Here is a 14,684-nt window from a genome sequence, read left to right on the forward strand (position 1 = left end):
CTGCCTTTGATCAAACCGATGAGAGTAACTTCAAGATGTTTGCCATGTACTGTGCTCTAGCTCTACACTATTCTAGGGTAGGTTCACTATAGGGATTCTTGAAGACATTACGGAATGGGGTCAGGGTGGAGGGAGAGATTAGTCTGGGCGGTCAGATCACTGCCTTTGATCAAACCGATGAGAGTAACTTCAAGATGTTTGCCATGTACTGTGCTCTAGCTCTACACTATTCTAGGGTAGATTCACTATAGGGATTCTTGAAGACATTACGGAATGGGGTCAGGGTGGAGGGAGAGATTAGTCTGGGCGGTCAGATCACTGCCTTTGATCAGACCGATGAGAGTAACTTCAAGATGTTTGCCATGTACTGTGCTCTAGCTCTACACTATTCTAGGGTAGGTTCACTATAGGGATTCTTGAAGACATTACGGAATGGGGTCAGGGTGGAGGGAGAGATTAGTCTGGGCGGTCAGATCACTGCCTTTGATCAAACCGATGAGAGTAACTTCAAGATGTTTGTCATGTACTGTGCCCTAGCTCTACACTACTCTAGGGTAGGTTCACTATAGGGATTCTTGAAGACATTACGGAATGGGGTCAGGGTGGAGGGAGAGATTAGTCTGGACGGTCAGATCACTGCCTTTGATCAAACCGATGAGAGTAACTTCAAGATGTTTGTCATGTACTGTGCCCTAGCTCTACACTATTCTAGGGTAGGTTCACTATAGGGATTCTTGAAGACATTACAGAATGGGGTCAGGGTGGAGGGAGAGATCGGTCTGGACAGTTCGACCACTGCCTTTGATCAGACTAATGAGATGAATATTTTACAATTTAGTATTTCCTGTATGCTACAGCCCTATTACATATTTTTTGTTGTAAAATACATCCTTACTTTGTTGCAAGCAAATGGGAGCCTGAATGTCTAACATTTGTCCTGTTGCACATGTACCATCCAAAATGTAACGTTCCAGGGTTTGATAGGTGATGTCCTAATACTTCATTTATAATGACATTTCACTTTACTGATCGTTCTTTTCTTGGAGAGTTTTCCTTCCATCCAATTTTTGCCAATGAACATATTATCTATACACATCTTAAGTAGATAGCACCTATACTAGTTATGATTTGGAGTGGCGTTTTCATGTCCGTATATTTACGTTGGCTTTTTTTATCATGACAGTTCATTTACTGATCGTTCTTTTGTTGGAAAGATTATATTCCATCATATTTTCTATGAACATATTCTCTATCCACATCTTAGGTAGATAGCACATATACAAGTTATTATTTGGAGTGCTTTTTTATGTCTGTATGAATATTTATTTTGACTTCATTACAAAGTTTTAATTTACTGACCATTCTTTTCTTGGAGAGTTTTCCTTCCATCCAATTTTTGTCAATGAACATATTATCTATCCTCATCTTAAGTAGATAGCACCTATACTGGTTATGATTTGGAGTGGCGTTTTCATGTCCGTATATATATAGATATATATTAAGTGGACTTTATTTATTATGACTGTTTATTTTATTGATCATTCTTTTCTTGGAGAGTTTTCATTCTATCAAATTTTTGCCACATGTTAGGTAGATAGCACCAATACTGGTTATAATTTGGAGTGTTTTTTTTTTTATCTCTGTCTGAATAATTCTGTTGATTTTATTACATAAATTCATTTACTGATTGCCCTTTTCTTGAAGAATTTCCATTCCAACAAATTTTTGCCAATGAACGTATTCTATATCTACATCTTAAGTAGATAGCACCTGTAGTAGTTATAAATTGGAGTTTTTTTTTACTTTAAAATATTACAATGACTTTATTTATTATAGCAGTTCATTTACTGATGGTTCTATTCTTTTCTTTTAGAGTTGTCATTCCATCAAATTTTCAATGAAAATATTCTCTATCCACATCTTAAGAAGATAGCACCTATAATAGTTTTGATTTGGAGAGTTTTTTTCATGTCCGTCTAAATATTTAGGTTGCCCTTGTTCATTACAACAGTACATTTACTGATCTTTCTTTTCTTGGAGAATTTTAATTTCATCAAGTTTTCTATGAACATATTCTCTATGCACATCTTAAGTAGATAGCACCTATATTGATTTTGATTTGGAGTGTTTTTTATGTCCATCTAAATAATTATGTCAACTATTTTTGTTGTTGACTTTATTACAGCATTTCATTTAGCCTACTGATAGTTTTTTTCTTGAAGAGTTTTCATTCCTTCAAGTTTTCTATGAACATATTCTCTATCTACATCTTAGGTAGATAGCACCTATACTTGGTATTATTTGGAGCATTTTTATGTCCGTCTATTTATGCTGACTTTATTTATTACAGCAGTTCATTTGCTGATACTTCTTTTCTTGAAGAGCTTTCATTCCTTCACGTTTTCTATGAACATAATCTCTATCTACATCTTCGGTGGATAGCACACATATTAGTTATGATTTGGAGTGGTTTTTTTATGTTTGTCTTTAATGATTACTGTATTTATTATGACATTTCATTTGCTGATCATTCTTTTCTTGAGAGCTCTTATTCCACCAAATTTTTGCAAATGAACATATTCTTTATCTACATCTGAAGTAGATAGCCCCTATAGTTAAGATTTTCAGTGTTTCTGTCAATTGATCGTTTGCATGAAATCTCACATCTTATATTAGTGCTTCTCCCCCCCCTTAACCCCATCCTTTTTTTTGCTGCAGGAGTGTTTAACCTAACTTTGATCTAAGATTTTTTACTCTTTAATTTTGTTATTTGTAATGTATTAATGTATCGTGGTGACCCCTTTTATAAGCATCGCTTCCCCGGGGTCTCCGAACCATCTATTTGTTTGTTTGTTTGTTTTTTCTGATACTTTGTTAATACTGTATATTGTACTGTTTTTATCCTTTTGATGGTTCAAGAAATGAATGGATTGAAATGAATTGAATTGTATGACAAATTTTAAAGTATGTGGAATATATCAATAGCTATATATGCATGTATTGATGGAGGTGACTTCCAAACTGATAATATAGATATGTGTTTAATTCAGCTCTGATTCGAGTCCGTATAACCAATGTAGCATGATGATGTATGCAGTGAAAATGATTATAATAATATTGGACAATGGGTGATTTCAAGTTAAGTGTTGACCTTTTGGTGTTGGGTATTTGCTTACATGAGTACAACACTAAACATAAAAAATGGCCCTTAGGTTTACAAACTCAATAAGTTTTGGAGCTAGGAGAAGCAATCCAAATTGTGCTTCCAACACTAACCAGTAACGCCAACACCGCACATGAAATCACCCATTACCCACATCTGTCTTGTAGATCTACAGTGAAAACCAGCAATCGGAAAGACACCTAGCTGTCATCCAAGAGCAGCTTGTCTACTTTACAACCTGTAGTGAGCAACAGGTTGATAGACTCCTCAATAGCTGGAATAAACAGAGCTTCATTGTTCCACCAGAGATTGAGGGGTAAGAGCGCAATATGTGTGGCATCTATGCCTTGAATATGGAAGAAGTATGAAACACAGTATTACATAAACGAGTGTGGTGTAAAAATTCGAGTTTAGAGGGTTAATCCTAAGCATATTTATTAGAATATCACCCAATGTGTAAACATGGTCTTGTCAATTAATTGACAAAATTAAAGTTAAAAGCTATTTAATATCTATTTGACTTTAATAAACCTGAGCTGATAGGTCCCACTTTTCACATGTGTCTGTGATTTGTTACAAATATGAATTCCAGAAAAAGTATCATTTGAAAATCATGATTCATTGCGTCAAAAACGTGAAATATAAAGTGAGCGGAAACACCATCTTAATTTCCACATATGCTCTATATATGTTCTGTTCATGACTCAAAGATACAATTATATAATCATGGTTTGCATTGTACTTATAAATTTTCAATCTCAATGATATTTTTTCAGGGATTTTTTTAGTTCTAATACATGCACTCGTACACATGTTTCATCTTGGTTTGAGAATTTTTTAAATTGGCAAATCGTAAAGCTAGCCAATGCCTTTAATTAGCTCTGGGCCCTGTCTTACAAAGAGTTACCATTGATCCAATTAACCTGAACTATGTGGCAATCCAATGACATATTTCTTTCTCCAGGAAATTTGCACAATGTCCTCTGTAACCAAAAAGAAACACACTGAATTTTCAAGAAAACAATGCATGAAAATATATCATAGTTACGTGTAGAAAGTATTTTGAACAAACCTATAATTTGATTGTTAACGTTGTTTGCTTTTCTTGGTTGTGGTTTATCAATGGTAACTGTTTGCAAGATGGTGCTCTGGACTTCATATTCACTTTCTCTTCTAGGTTTGAGTTCCACAGCAGACCTTATGTGAGTTCATTGAATGAGCTGTTCATCTACATGGTGCAGAGACTTTTTGGCCCATCAAGGCAAGTACTAAATTTAGGAAATGTTCTTTACTGCCTCATTTTCACTTTTATTTTACTTATTTAAATTTGGTGCTGTTAACTGTTTTTTAGCATGTCCTTATTGGAGATGCATGTAAGTAAATACATTTTATTTTCACACAGTAAAAAACCAAAACAGATACAAAGTCTGATTGCAGTGGGGTCGTGCCATAAATTAGTATAAATTGAACATTCAAATATACATGTAAACAAACAAACATCCCGTGTGGATATTTAAGAAAGCTCTTCATAAGTGTCAAGTGACTTTATGAATGACTGTTGATGCTTTCTTGTGCTAAATGATGTACACCAAATTTTCTTTGATGTTGATTTGTCACCTAAAACAGATCACCTGTCATTCGTAAAGTCGCTTGTAACTTCCGAAGAGCTTTATAAAACTCTCATCTGTTCTGAAGTCAAAAGATAGGGACCATATTCCCTATGGATGATCTTTGAAGGTTTGCATGGTGGTACAAATAACAGCTATGAGGTTTAGAGTTCACTGTTTGGTTGATCTTGAAAAGGACTTTTACATGAGGGAGTGATGGAGATGAAAATTGAAAGGCAAGAGAGAGAAAGATGAGAATGAGAAGAATATTTTGTGATGCAAGGTAGAGTCCTTGAAAGGACTGTAAACCAAATGATATCAATGATCAATTTGGATCAGCATAGATGGGTTGAGAAGTCTTGAGTAGCGATGAGTAGATGAGCAGTGTAGAGTCAACAAGTTGAATAGTCTTGGTGTTCAGGACATCTTGACTGTCCGTCATGAAATTAATAAAGTCTGTATTAAAACTCTATTAATTCATTTGCCATCTACTGCAAGCTTTCAAAGCCATCATAATTACAACATACATTTTTAAATTGGGCGTTGTTGCGTACGCCTGCAATTCAAGCTTTATTTAGAAAATTTACAAGTCGGTGCAGAGGGTAGAGGTTCAAGCCCTGCTCATGTCTTTTTGATGATGACGATATAGGTTTGCCCCTGACATAAATAATCATTTACGATTGATACATGTCTGCTAAAACCCATTTTACTGGGCTTTGAAGAAAACAATAAGCCTGGATAGTTTGATCCTTTGGTCGCCTTGAGGTTAACGTTTTGCTCTAAATGTTCTTATCATTTAATCATTGATTGATGTCATTTCAGCTTTGATCTGACGACTCTAGCTCGGTTTATCCTAACTGTGAGAAAGAACTACAGACTGGTTCCATTCCATAACTTCTGCCATGCGTTTGATGTCTGTCACTGTATGTTCATGCTTCTCTTGCACAGTGAAGGAAGATTCACAGATGAGGAGGTAGGCTGGTTACACAAACAACACTAGTTAACCTGGGCCCCGTCTTACAATTGATCCGATCAATCTCAAGTATATAGAAATCCATCAATGTCATAATTTTTGTTTAGATTTGCTCAATGTCCTTTGAAAAGAGAAAGGCATACTGAATGGTCAAGAAAACAGTGAATATATGAATATACATCATTTCTAGAAAATATTTAGAACAAACGTACTAGTAATTTAAGACGTTGACGTAGCTGGCTTTCCATATTTGCAATTGATGGAAACAATTGTAATTCTTTGTAAGATGGGTTCCTGATGAATATTAAAATGTGTGATTCCCATTACAGGGGAACAAACACTATTTAGATTTAGAAAGAACAGGGGAGCATATTTCATGATATAAAACGCAAGTGTTTTTTTTTTGCCGATTGTTTGTTGTATACTGAAATCCATGCAAATGATTGGCTTAGAGAAAATTTGTAGGTGAAAATTACTGACGAGATGCTTGATGAAACATTACCCTGTTGTCAATCATGGAACCCCCTCCCCCCCTAGCTGTCCTTTGCATTGTACAACATGAATTATACTGACAGGGTCTATGTTATATAAACTTTAATCTTAAGTTGTAGTTTAACTATGGATAGCCAATTGTGACACAAATCTCTCAACGTTGCAGGTTCATCAACTTGTCAACTCATTTGACACTTTACCATTTACAATTTATTAATTAAACCTTTTTGAAAAAACAAGATCATTGTACAGTAATATTTAAAGGACAAGTCCACCCCGACAAAAACTTGATTTGAATAAAAAGAGAAAAATTCAACAAGCATAACACTGAAAATTTCATCAAAATCGGATGTAAAATAAGAAAGTTATGGCATTTTAAAGTCTCGCTTATTTTCAACAAAATAGTTATATGAACGAGCCAGTTACATCCAAATGAGAGTGTTGATGACATCACTCACTATTTCTTTTGTATTTTATTATATGAAATATTTTTATTTTCTCATTGTCATGTGAAATGAAGTTTCATTCCTCCCTGAACATGTGGAATTCCATTATTTTAACATTTTGTGCTTCAGGCAAGGAGGTCCTAATCGTCAAATTCGTAAAAATTGAAATATTGTATAATTCAAACAATAAAAAAAAAAGAAATAGTGAGTGACATCATCTCTCTCATTTGGATGTAACTGGCTCGTTCATATAACTATTTTGTTGAAAATAAGCGAAACTTTGAAATGTCATAACTTTCTTATTTTACATCCGATTTTGATGAAATTTTCAGCATTGTGCTTGTCTGATTTTTCTCTATTGATTCAAATCAACATTTTTCTGAGGTGGACTTGACCTTTAAAGTTAATATATCAAAGCAATACAAAATAAAAAACAAAATGGTTAGGGATTCCAAAGAAGCAAAGCTTGTAGTTAGGGCTTCATACACACAATAAAGCTACAAACTCAAGTTTGTAACTTTCTGGGCATAATTTCTTTTCATGATAGAAGCATGCAGAAACAATATTAGTATTTGTTTTCAGCACAGAGTCTCCTTTTAAGGTATCTTGAACTTTAGTAAAGTCACATTTTTCTTCATTCTATTCTATTGAAACACAGATGTATGGCATGTTCTTTGGGAGTATCTGCCATGATATAGATCATCGTGGTCTGACCAACAGCTTCCATGCAAAGTTTGCAACCCCACTTGGTAAACTCTACACCTCCTCCATTATGGAAAGACACCACTTTGCCATGACGGTATCCATCTTGCACCGGGAAGGACACAACATCTTCTCACACCTTCCTTTGAATGTATTCAAGAAGGTAAAGTCATTGGCCCGTATTCTGATAGCAGGTTTAACTTAAACTCAGGTTTAAAGTTTTTTTACCGTGTTGCTCGCTGACTTTTTACCTGCAAGTCTCACGCAACTTTTCAGACCAAAATTGCAACCCCTGGGTACGCGATTCTGAAATAACCAAACATTTCGAAAGTGCATGCAGACCCCAAAGATGTGAAATCGTGTACAAATCCAATGCAAATAGTGTTTATGACAAAATTCATTAATGTGTCATTATTTTTCTTTCTACTGATTAAAATCAATTTCAACTTGTTTTGGGCCAAAATAAAGTCACCAACAATTTCCTTTGAAAACATTAAAAAACAAAAAGTAAAAGCACTATGACTTCTCTCATCTTCCATTGAGCATATGTTCAAAAAGGTAAGGTCTTGATGTCTGATCAATAACTGATTGATTTATTAGTGTCTGAAGTTTGCAAGACATAGCAAAAAGTAAGGTACGCAAATTAGATTCAAGTATTGTAACTTTACAGATTAATATTAAGACTCTGCATTACATACTGTGTTGGTAGTTTTGTTCAATCAATCAATCAAATGAAATCAATTTACTTATCCCTTCATTAAATCAAATATTGGTCACAATCATTAAATTCTCCATCTGCGTCATGATGGCACTCGGGGTCTCCCTGTTCAAGACCTTTCAGTCTTTTGCAGTCTTTTTCATTTTGTCTCTGTCTCACCTGCATAGCAGAGTGAGACTATAGGCGCCGCTTTTCCGACGGCGGCGGTGGCGTCAACATCAAATCTTAACCTGAGGTTAAGTTTTTGAAATGACATCATAACTTAGAAAGTATATGGACCTAGTTCATGAAACTTGGCCATAAGGTCAATCAAGTATTAGTTTCACGTCACATGACCAAGGTCAAAGGTCATTTAGGGTCAATGAACTTAGACCATGTTGGAGGAATCAACATCAAAATCTTAACCTGAGGTTAAGTTTTTGAAATGTCATCATAACTTAGAAAATATATGGACCTAGTTCATGAAACTTGGACATAAGGTTAATCAAGTATCACTGAACATCCTGCATGAGTTTCACGTCACATGACCAAGGTCAAAGGTCATTTAGGGTCAATGAACTTTGGCCAAATTGGGGGTATCTGTTGAATTCCCATCATAACTTTGAAAGTTTATGGATCTGATTCATGAAACTTGGACATATTAGTAATCAAGCATCACTGAACATTTTGTGCTAGTTTCAGGTCTCATGATTAAGGTCAAAGGTCATTTAGGGTCAATGAACTTTGGCCGAATCGGGGGTATCTGTTGAATTACCATCATAACTTTGAAAGTTTATTGGTCTAGTTCATTAAACTTGGACACTAGAGTAATCAAGTATCACTGAACATCCTGTGTGCATTTCAGGTCACATGACCAAGGTCAAAGGTCAATGAACTTTGGCCGAATTGGGTGTATCTGTTGAATTACCATCATAACTTTGAAAGTTTATGGATCTAATTCATGAAACTTGTACATAAGAGTAATCAAGTATCACTGAACATCCTGTGCAAGTTTCAGGTCACATGATCAAGGTCAAAGGTCATGTAAGGTCAATGAACTTTGGCCATGTTGGGTTTTTTTGTTGAATAACCATCATATCTCTGTAAGTTTATTGGTCTAATTCATAAAAGTGGACATAAGAGTAACCATGTATCACTGAACATCTTGTGCGAGTTAGAGTAGTTTTCAAAGTCAGCACTGCTGCTATATTGAACCGCGTGATGCAGGTGAGACGGCCAGAGGCATTCCACTTGTTATGTATATTTAATTGGTTTGTTACCAATTATAAATTTCTCTGATATTGTATCTTTTGTTTTTATTGAAAGGAATTTGGTTAGATTGAATTGAATTGGAATAAAATTGAATCTGTGGCCAACTTCATAAAGACTTCAGCTAATGTAACTTTGTTATACTGCTTGTAATTGGCTAGAGTCCTGTTGACATGATGACAAAGTTACAATGTATATTACTCTTTATGAAATGTGGCTAAGGTCATTGATTTATCTCTTGTCAGTTCATTATTTTGTTTGAATATGATTTTGTTACAAATCTTTTATTTTTTTTGCAGGTTATGGATCTGATGCAAGAGATTGTTATGTCAACAGACCTGACGACCTTCTTCCCAAACCACAAAGAGCTGTCCAAACTCATCGTTGCTCAGTCCCTGGACTGGACCATTGATCGTCACAGGTTAGTATCCCAAGTTATAGGATGTTAAAATTTTAGTTGCTTTTTCGTTACAATTTACATGTAGGGTCCTAAAAGTATTGCAAGTTACAGAATACAGGTGGGGTTGATATACATTGTTTATCTTGCAAAATTGTTGATAATCAATGCAGTTATCCCTCTTTTTTTCTTGTTCTTACTATCTTCTAAAATGTTCTTGCTCCCATGCTTCAACATTCTTTTGTTTAATTTCATACGTCTAGTGTATTTCAATGACATAGGTCCATGTATTTTTATTAATTTAATGGATATAAGTGTTTGTAAACCACTGTGATAATAGGAGCTTTACTAAGAAAAACTTTCCTTTTGGCTATCCCTGGTTGGTCGATAGGTCTTTCAGTTTGCATTAATCTTTATTTGTATTCTTTGTAGTCAGAAATAAAGTAACTGAAAAAAATTGACCAAGACATGAGGTCTAAATTTCTGCACACTGATTCATCTCTCCACTATGGTCTTTGGTTATACATGATCGTTTTTTTAAACTGGATATCACCTAATAAACACTGGTGATACACTTAGACGTTACCTGAATATGATTATATACAACGTACTATTCTTAATCACTAGCACTTAATTGTCCTCAAGTCTTTCTTTGTTTTCTTGATATTAGGTATTTTGTCTTTTCCTTTCTCTTTGCATTATGAATTATATTTAGGATCATTTTTATTTTTCCATGTGATAAGTTCTATCCATTTCATTTATTATTTTAGTTACTGGTCAAATTTAACAATTGCCAATGTGTGGCTATACCTTTAAAGCTCATTTGAAGTAGATCAAATGCTTGTCATCAAATATGCATTTTTCTGTTTTAAAAAAATCCATGGTATGGTTTATATAGAGTACCAAAGTGATGTCAAGGCAAATAATACATTGACTTCAAATGGGGATAATCATGCATTCATGCATGAGGTCATATCGCAGGCCCCCATGGACCACTTCCCACCAAATTTGGATTGTGGAAGTATGTTACCATGCGGTACCAAAATATGGTATCAAAAAGGGAAAATTGATGATGCCATGCACACTTTGAGCCAATTGTGCTTTAAAATGCGTGTTTTACCTGGTCCAATCATTGAAATGAATTAGTACAATAGACTGACTTATTCCCGATCTTCTAATAAATGTAGATGGAGTATCCGCTGCATGTGTATGACAGCCTGTGACCTCTGTGCAACTTCAAAGATGTGGCCAATCCAACAACACATAGTAGATTGTCTCTATGAGGAGTTCTACCATCAGGTAAAAACACTATTACCAGCAGTGATAAAGTCTATGCAGTGTCTTTTGGCAAGAATCAAACAGGTCTTCCTGATTTTTAGGAAGACTCACTGAAAACTGACAAATTTTTAAGTGAAAAGCTGCAGATTTTCAACATCTCCCCTGATTCCGCATACATTGATTTCTTTTATTGACCTCCCTGCTCCTCAGTAAATTCTCCCCGAGTGAATATTAAAGTTGGCAGCTTTGCATAAATATACTGTATGTGGTTTTCTGAGTAACTATCCTAAATTCCCATTGTGATGTCTATGCTCAAAAGTAAAGATTGGCAATACGTTGATTCTGACTTTGTTAAAGTGTCTTAATAATGGTATATTGGGCTTTTCTGCAGCTTTCCTTGGGTACTTGTTTTCAAGTAGCACCTATTTCATTCCCATTCTGATACACTTTGACTTTGTGAACTGTCCCGGACAAATGAAATGCAATGTAGATACACAGCACAGCATTTATCTACAGTATGGTTTTTATTTAATGTCCTCATTCTTTGGAAACCCTGAAATAACAAGATTGTCCACCCTTTCTTTAGGATATGCATGTAGTTGAAGCTGCAAATCAGACCTGGCTTCCACTTACATCATGTAAATACTGCTTCTTATTATGTGACTTTCCATTCATCTCACTGTCCCTGAAAGTGCAAATCTTGCATTGCTCTTTAAAACAAAAACAAATCTTATAATTTCTACATGGGTGGGTATTGTACAGATATGCTGTTAAAAGATATTTCAATATTTAGAATATCATCATGATTAAGACTGTCATATATTGTATTATTCTGATTATTTCTATATTGTATAGAAATAATTGTACATAGAAATGTAATAATGATGTACCATTCATATTCTTAATTGTTTACTTCAATATATTCCTATTTGTATCTTTCTTCCCCTTTATCTGTGCTTTGAAGCTTTTGTATAGAGTATCAATTCAGGTCGTTCTTTTAATCATTCATCTATACCTAATAGGGTGATCTTGAAAAGCTACGAGGGGAAAGTCCTATCCAGATGCTAGACAGAGATAATCTACCAAATCTAGCACAAGAACAGGTAGTCATCAGTTGTTTTAATATACATTATTGAAAATATTCTTCAAACAATAAAGGAATTCTCAAATATATTTTCTGTGTAGTTTACTTTGACTCAATCTTTACATGTAGGTTATATATCCGAATATTTAGGATTTATTTAAGAGTCCTTAAAAAAATTATTACTGAAGAAACCTTTTGAATGTGAATGTTGCACATTCATGCAGTTAATATCAAAATTGTAGTTATTAGATATCTCCTTCATCTTTGTTCTTGTGAAGCTTAGTGAAAGCTAAAAAATCTTCATTAACATCAAAACCATCAGTATAAATATAAGAATAAGTGAAGCAAAATTAGTCACCCCTTCAGAATTAATTCAGCATGTTAGGGTTAAGGATTTGAACACGTTTTTAGAAAATAATTATTAATCAAATTAAATTAATTTTCTTTATGACAATCTATTACTCCAGAGACCACATTCAGATGTTGCTTTAGGACTTGTAATGGTTGTAAAGTAAAAAAAAAGGTCATTGAGTGTGTATAGGTCAACAATTAATTTCATGATTGGCAAGTAACTTTTATAATTTCAGCCTTGCAAATGCTGAGACACAATCAAGTTCTTAAAAAGATTTGCCAAAATACCTGTGGCATGTCTATCTACATGGATTTACAAAATCATTTTTAGCTGCACAAAGTAACAGGTGTAATTTAAGCATGAATATATTATAACACTAAATTGACACAGGGATATTATGTGTCTTCAACAGAGTATATTCTATTATGGTAAAGCTAAACAATATAGTGTCCATACTTTGTCTGTGATCAAGTGATGAAATGGATAATTAATAGAAAATTAGGAGCATCATTTCATTTCCTATTCTGTACCAGGTTCAATTCCTGACAAACGTTTGTCTACCATGCTTCAGTGACATTGTGGATATGCTACCTGCAGCACAACCCCTCCTGGCAGGATGCAAGTAAGTATGCTGTCATTCAGTAAATCTACATATGGGGTTCCACAAGGGTAACTCTTGGGACCAGCATTATTTTTCTCTTAAAAACTGCTTAGTTTGCCAAGCTCAAGTAATAATTTTCAATATTCTAGTGACTTTTGCTGTATAGATATTTTAATAAACTAAATTAACTACCATTCCCTTTCTTTTGCATTCTCTTCTCTTTCACCCCTTCATTTTAGTCCTGCTCGTTTTATCTTCTCCAGAGCTGCCAAGTTTTAAGGTTTTTCCGTATTTTGTACTGACAAATGAGAAGAATACTTCAAAAAAATACTGATAAACTTTCAGTTGCATGTGTTCTCCTATGGCATTTCTTTGAAAATACTGACTTCCTCACCGAAATACTGATCTTCAGCTTTAAAAATATTGGAAATTTTCTTGTTCAGGTTTGCATTTCTGCTCCTCCCCTTAACGAATTTCACCTTATTTTCTCTCTTTAAAAACAATGGTAAGTAATTAAAAAATCCCTCCAGCTTGTGCAAGTCTCCAATTGTTAATAGACAATACAAATATATCCCGGACAGTTTACTTCTCAAGTTAGTAAGAGTTATTTTAATTCTTTAAAATATTTTCTCCAGGGATAACCTCCTTCAGTGGCAGCTAGTACAGGAAGGCAAATCAGCAGCCATGTGGAACGTTGAAGCATCAAGAGTAAAAGATCCACAATGATATCTCATCCATCTGTTCACACCACTTCATCTAATTCTCTTCAAGCAAGCAAGACCTTTATAAGGCTAACGCACAGGCCCGTATTTTGAGCCGGGGTTGAATTTGACTTTGGTCTAAATCTCTTGTTGAACTATGGATAACTAATTGTGATATTTTAATTTTTCAGCACTTTTCATACTCAATTGAAAATTGTCTTGGTAATTGATTACTATATACATGTACCTTTTCTTCACCACTAAAGCATGAAGTATGACTATTAATATACATATGAAATATTCAGTGTAAACAGACATATTGGTTACCCATAATTTAAGCCCAGTCTTGTAGGGCATTGCATGAGACTTGCATTCAATACCAAATCAAATTTACGTATGTATAAACACCCAATGCAAATCCTTTCATTAAATGCACATTTTTGGTTGACTTGCATTTAATCCAATGTGGCATTATTTATGTTTGAATTTGGATTTACACTTGGCTTGCAGTTTTCTTGCACCATGCCTTTCATTGAAAGCAGTCCAGAATATGGGCCATACCCTCGGCTACCAGAATAGCAACAAAAAAACTTAGGAAAAAAGAAGATATTTAAAACAAGTGGGGGGGGGGGGGTGCAGTACATGACAAGTTCTAGTGAAAATGAGCTCATCTATTGACTATGTGTACAGCACAGAAAATACTTAATTGGACTATACAATGTTTAGACGCTTGGAGACCCATGGTTGGGATTAGAACATATCCTTTGTGAATTTGGGTAAATTAGTCATATTTGTCTCATGCCAAATTAGGCTGAGTTCCAATGATTCAATTGCCTTTATTTTACCATCTTTCTTGTCCTGTCCTCTAATTTTATTTTTTAGGGGGGGGGGGACAGGTGGGGGTTTCATGTTAGAAAGTGGA

At 34.6% G+C, this 14,684-nt stretch overlaps 1 protein-coding gene across 1 annotated transcript in view; it reads left to right on the forward strand.

Moving 5' to 3' along the window:
- The window catches only part of LOC121413056 (cAMP and cAMP-inhibited cGMP 3',5'-cyclic phosphodiesterase 10A-like), a 39,591-nt gene extending 25,245 nt beyond the window's left edge, over positions 1-14,346 (forward strand). Inside the window, exons 16-25 of the mRNA XM_041605818.1 lie at positions 570-713; positions 3,331-3,479; positions 4,341-4,424; positions 5,593-5,743; positions 7,340-7,546; positions 9,649-9,770; positions 10,934-11,045; positions 12,047-12,127; positions 12,994-13,082; positions 13,697-14,346. Coding sequence (XP_041461752.1) covers positions 570-713; positions 3,331-3,479; positions 4,341-4,424; positions 5,593-5,743; positions 7,340-7,546; positions 9,649-9,770; positions 10,934-11,045; positions 12,047-12,127; positions 12,994-13,082; positions 13,697-13,787 — 1,230 coding nt within the window. The 3' untranslated portion in view covers positions 13,788-14,346. The remainder of the gene's footprint in view (positions 1-569; positions 714-3,330; positions 3,480-4,340; positions 4,425-5,592; positions 5,744-7,339; positions 7,547-9,648; positions 9,771-10,933; positions 11,046-12,046; positions 12,128-12,993; positions 13,083-13,696) is intronic.
- Positions 14,347-14,684: the final 338 nt, after the last annotated feature.

Source organism: Lytechinus variegatus, chromosome 4 (assembly GCF_018143015.1).
Source record: "Lytechinus variegatus isolate NC3 chromosome 4, Lvar_3.0, whole genome shotgun sequence".
NCBI lineage: Eukaryota > Metazoa > Echinodermata > Echinoidea > Temnopleuroida > Toxopneustidae > Lytechinus > Lytechinus variegatus.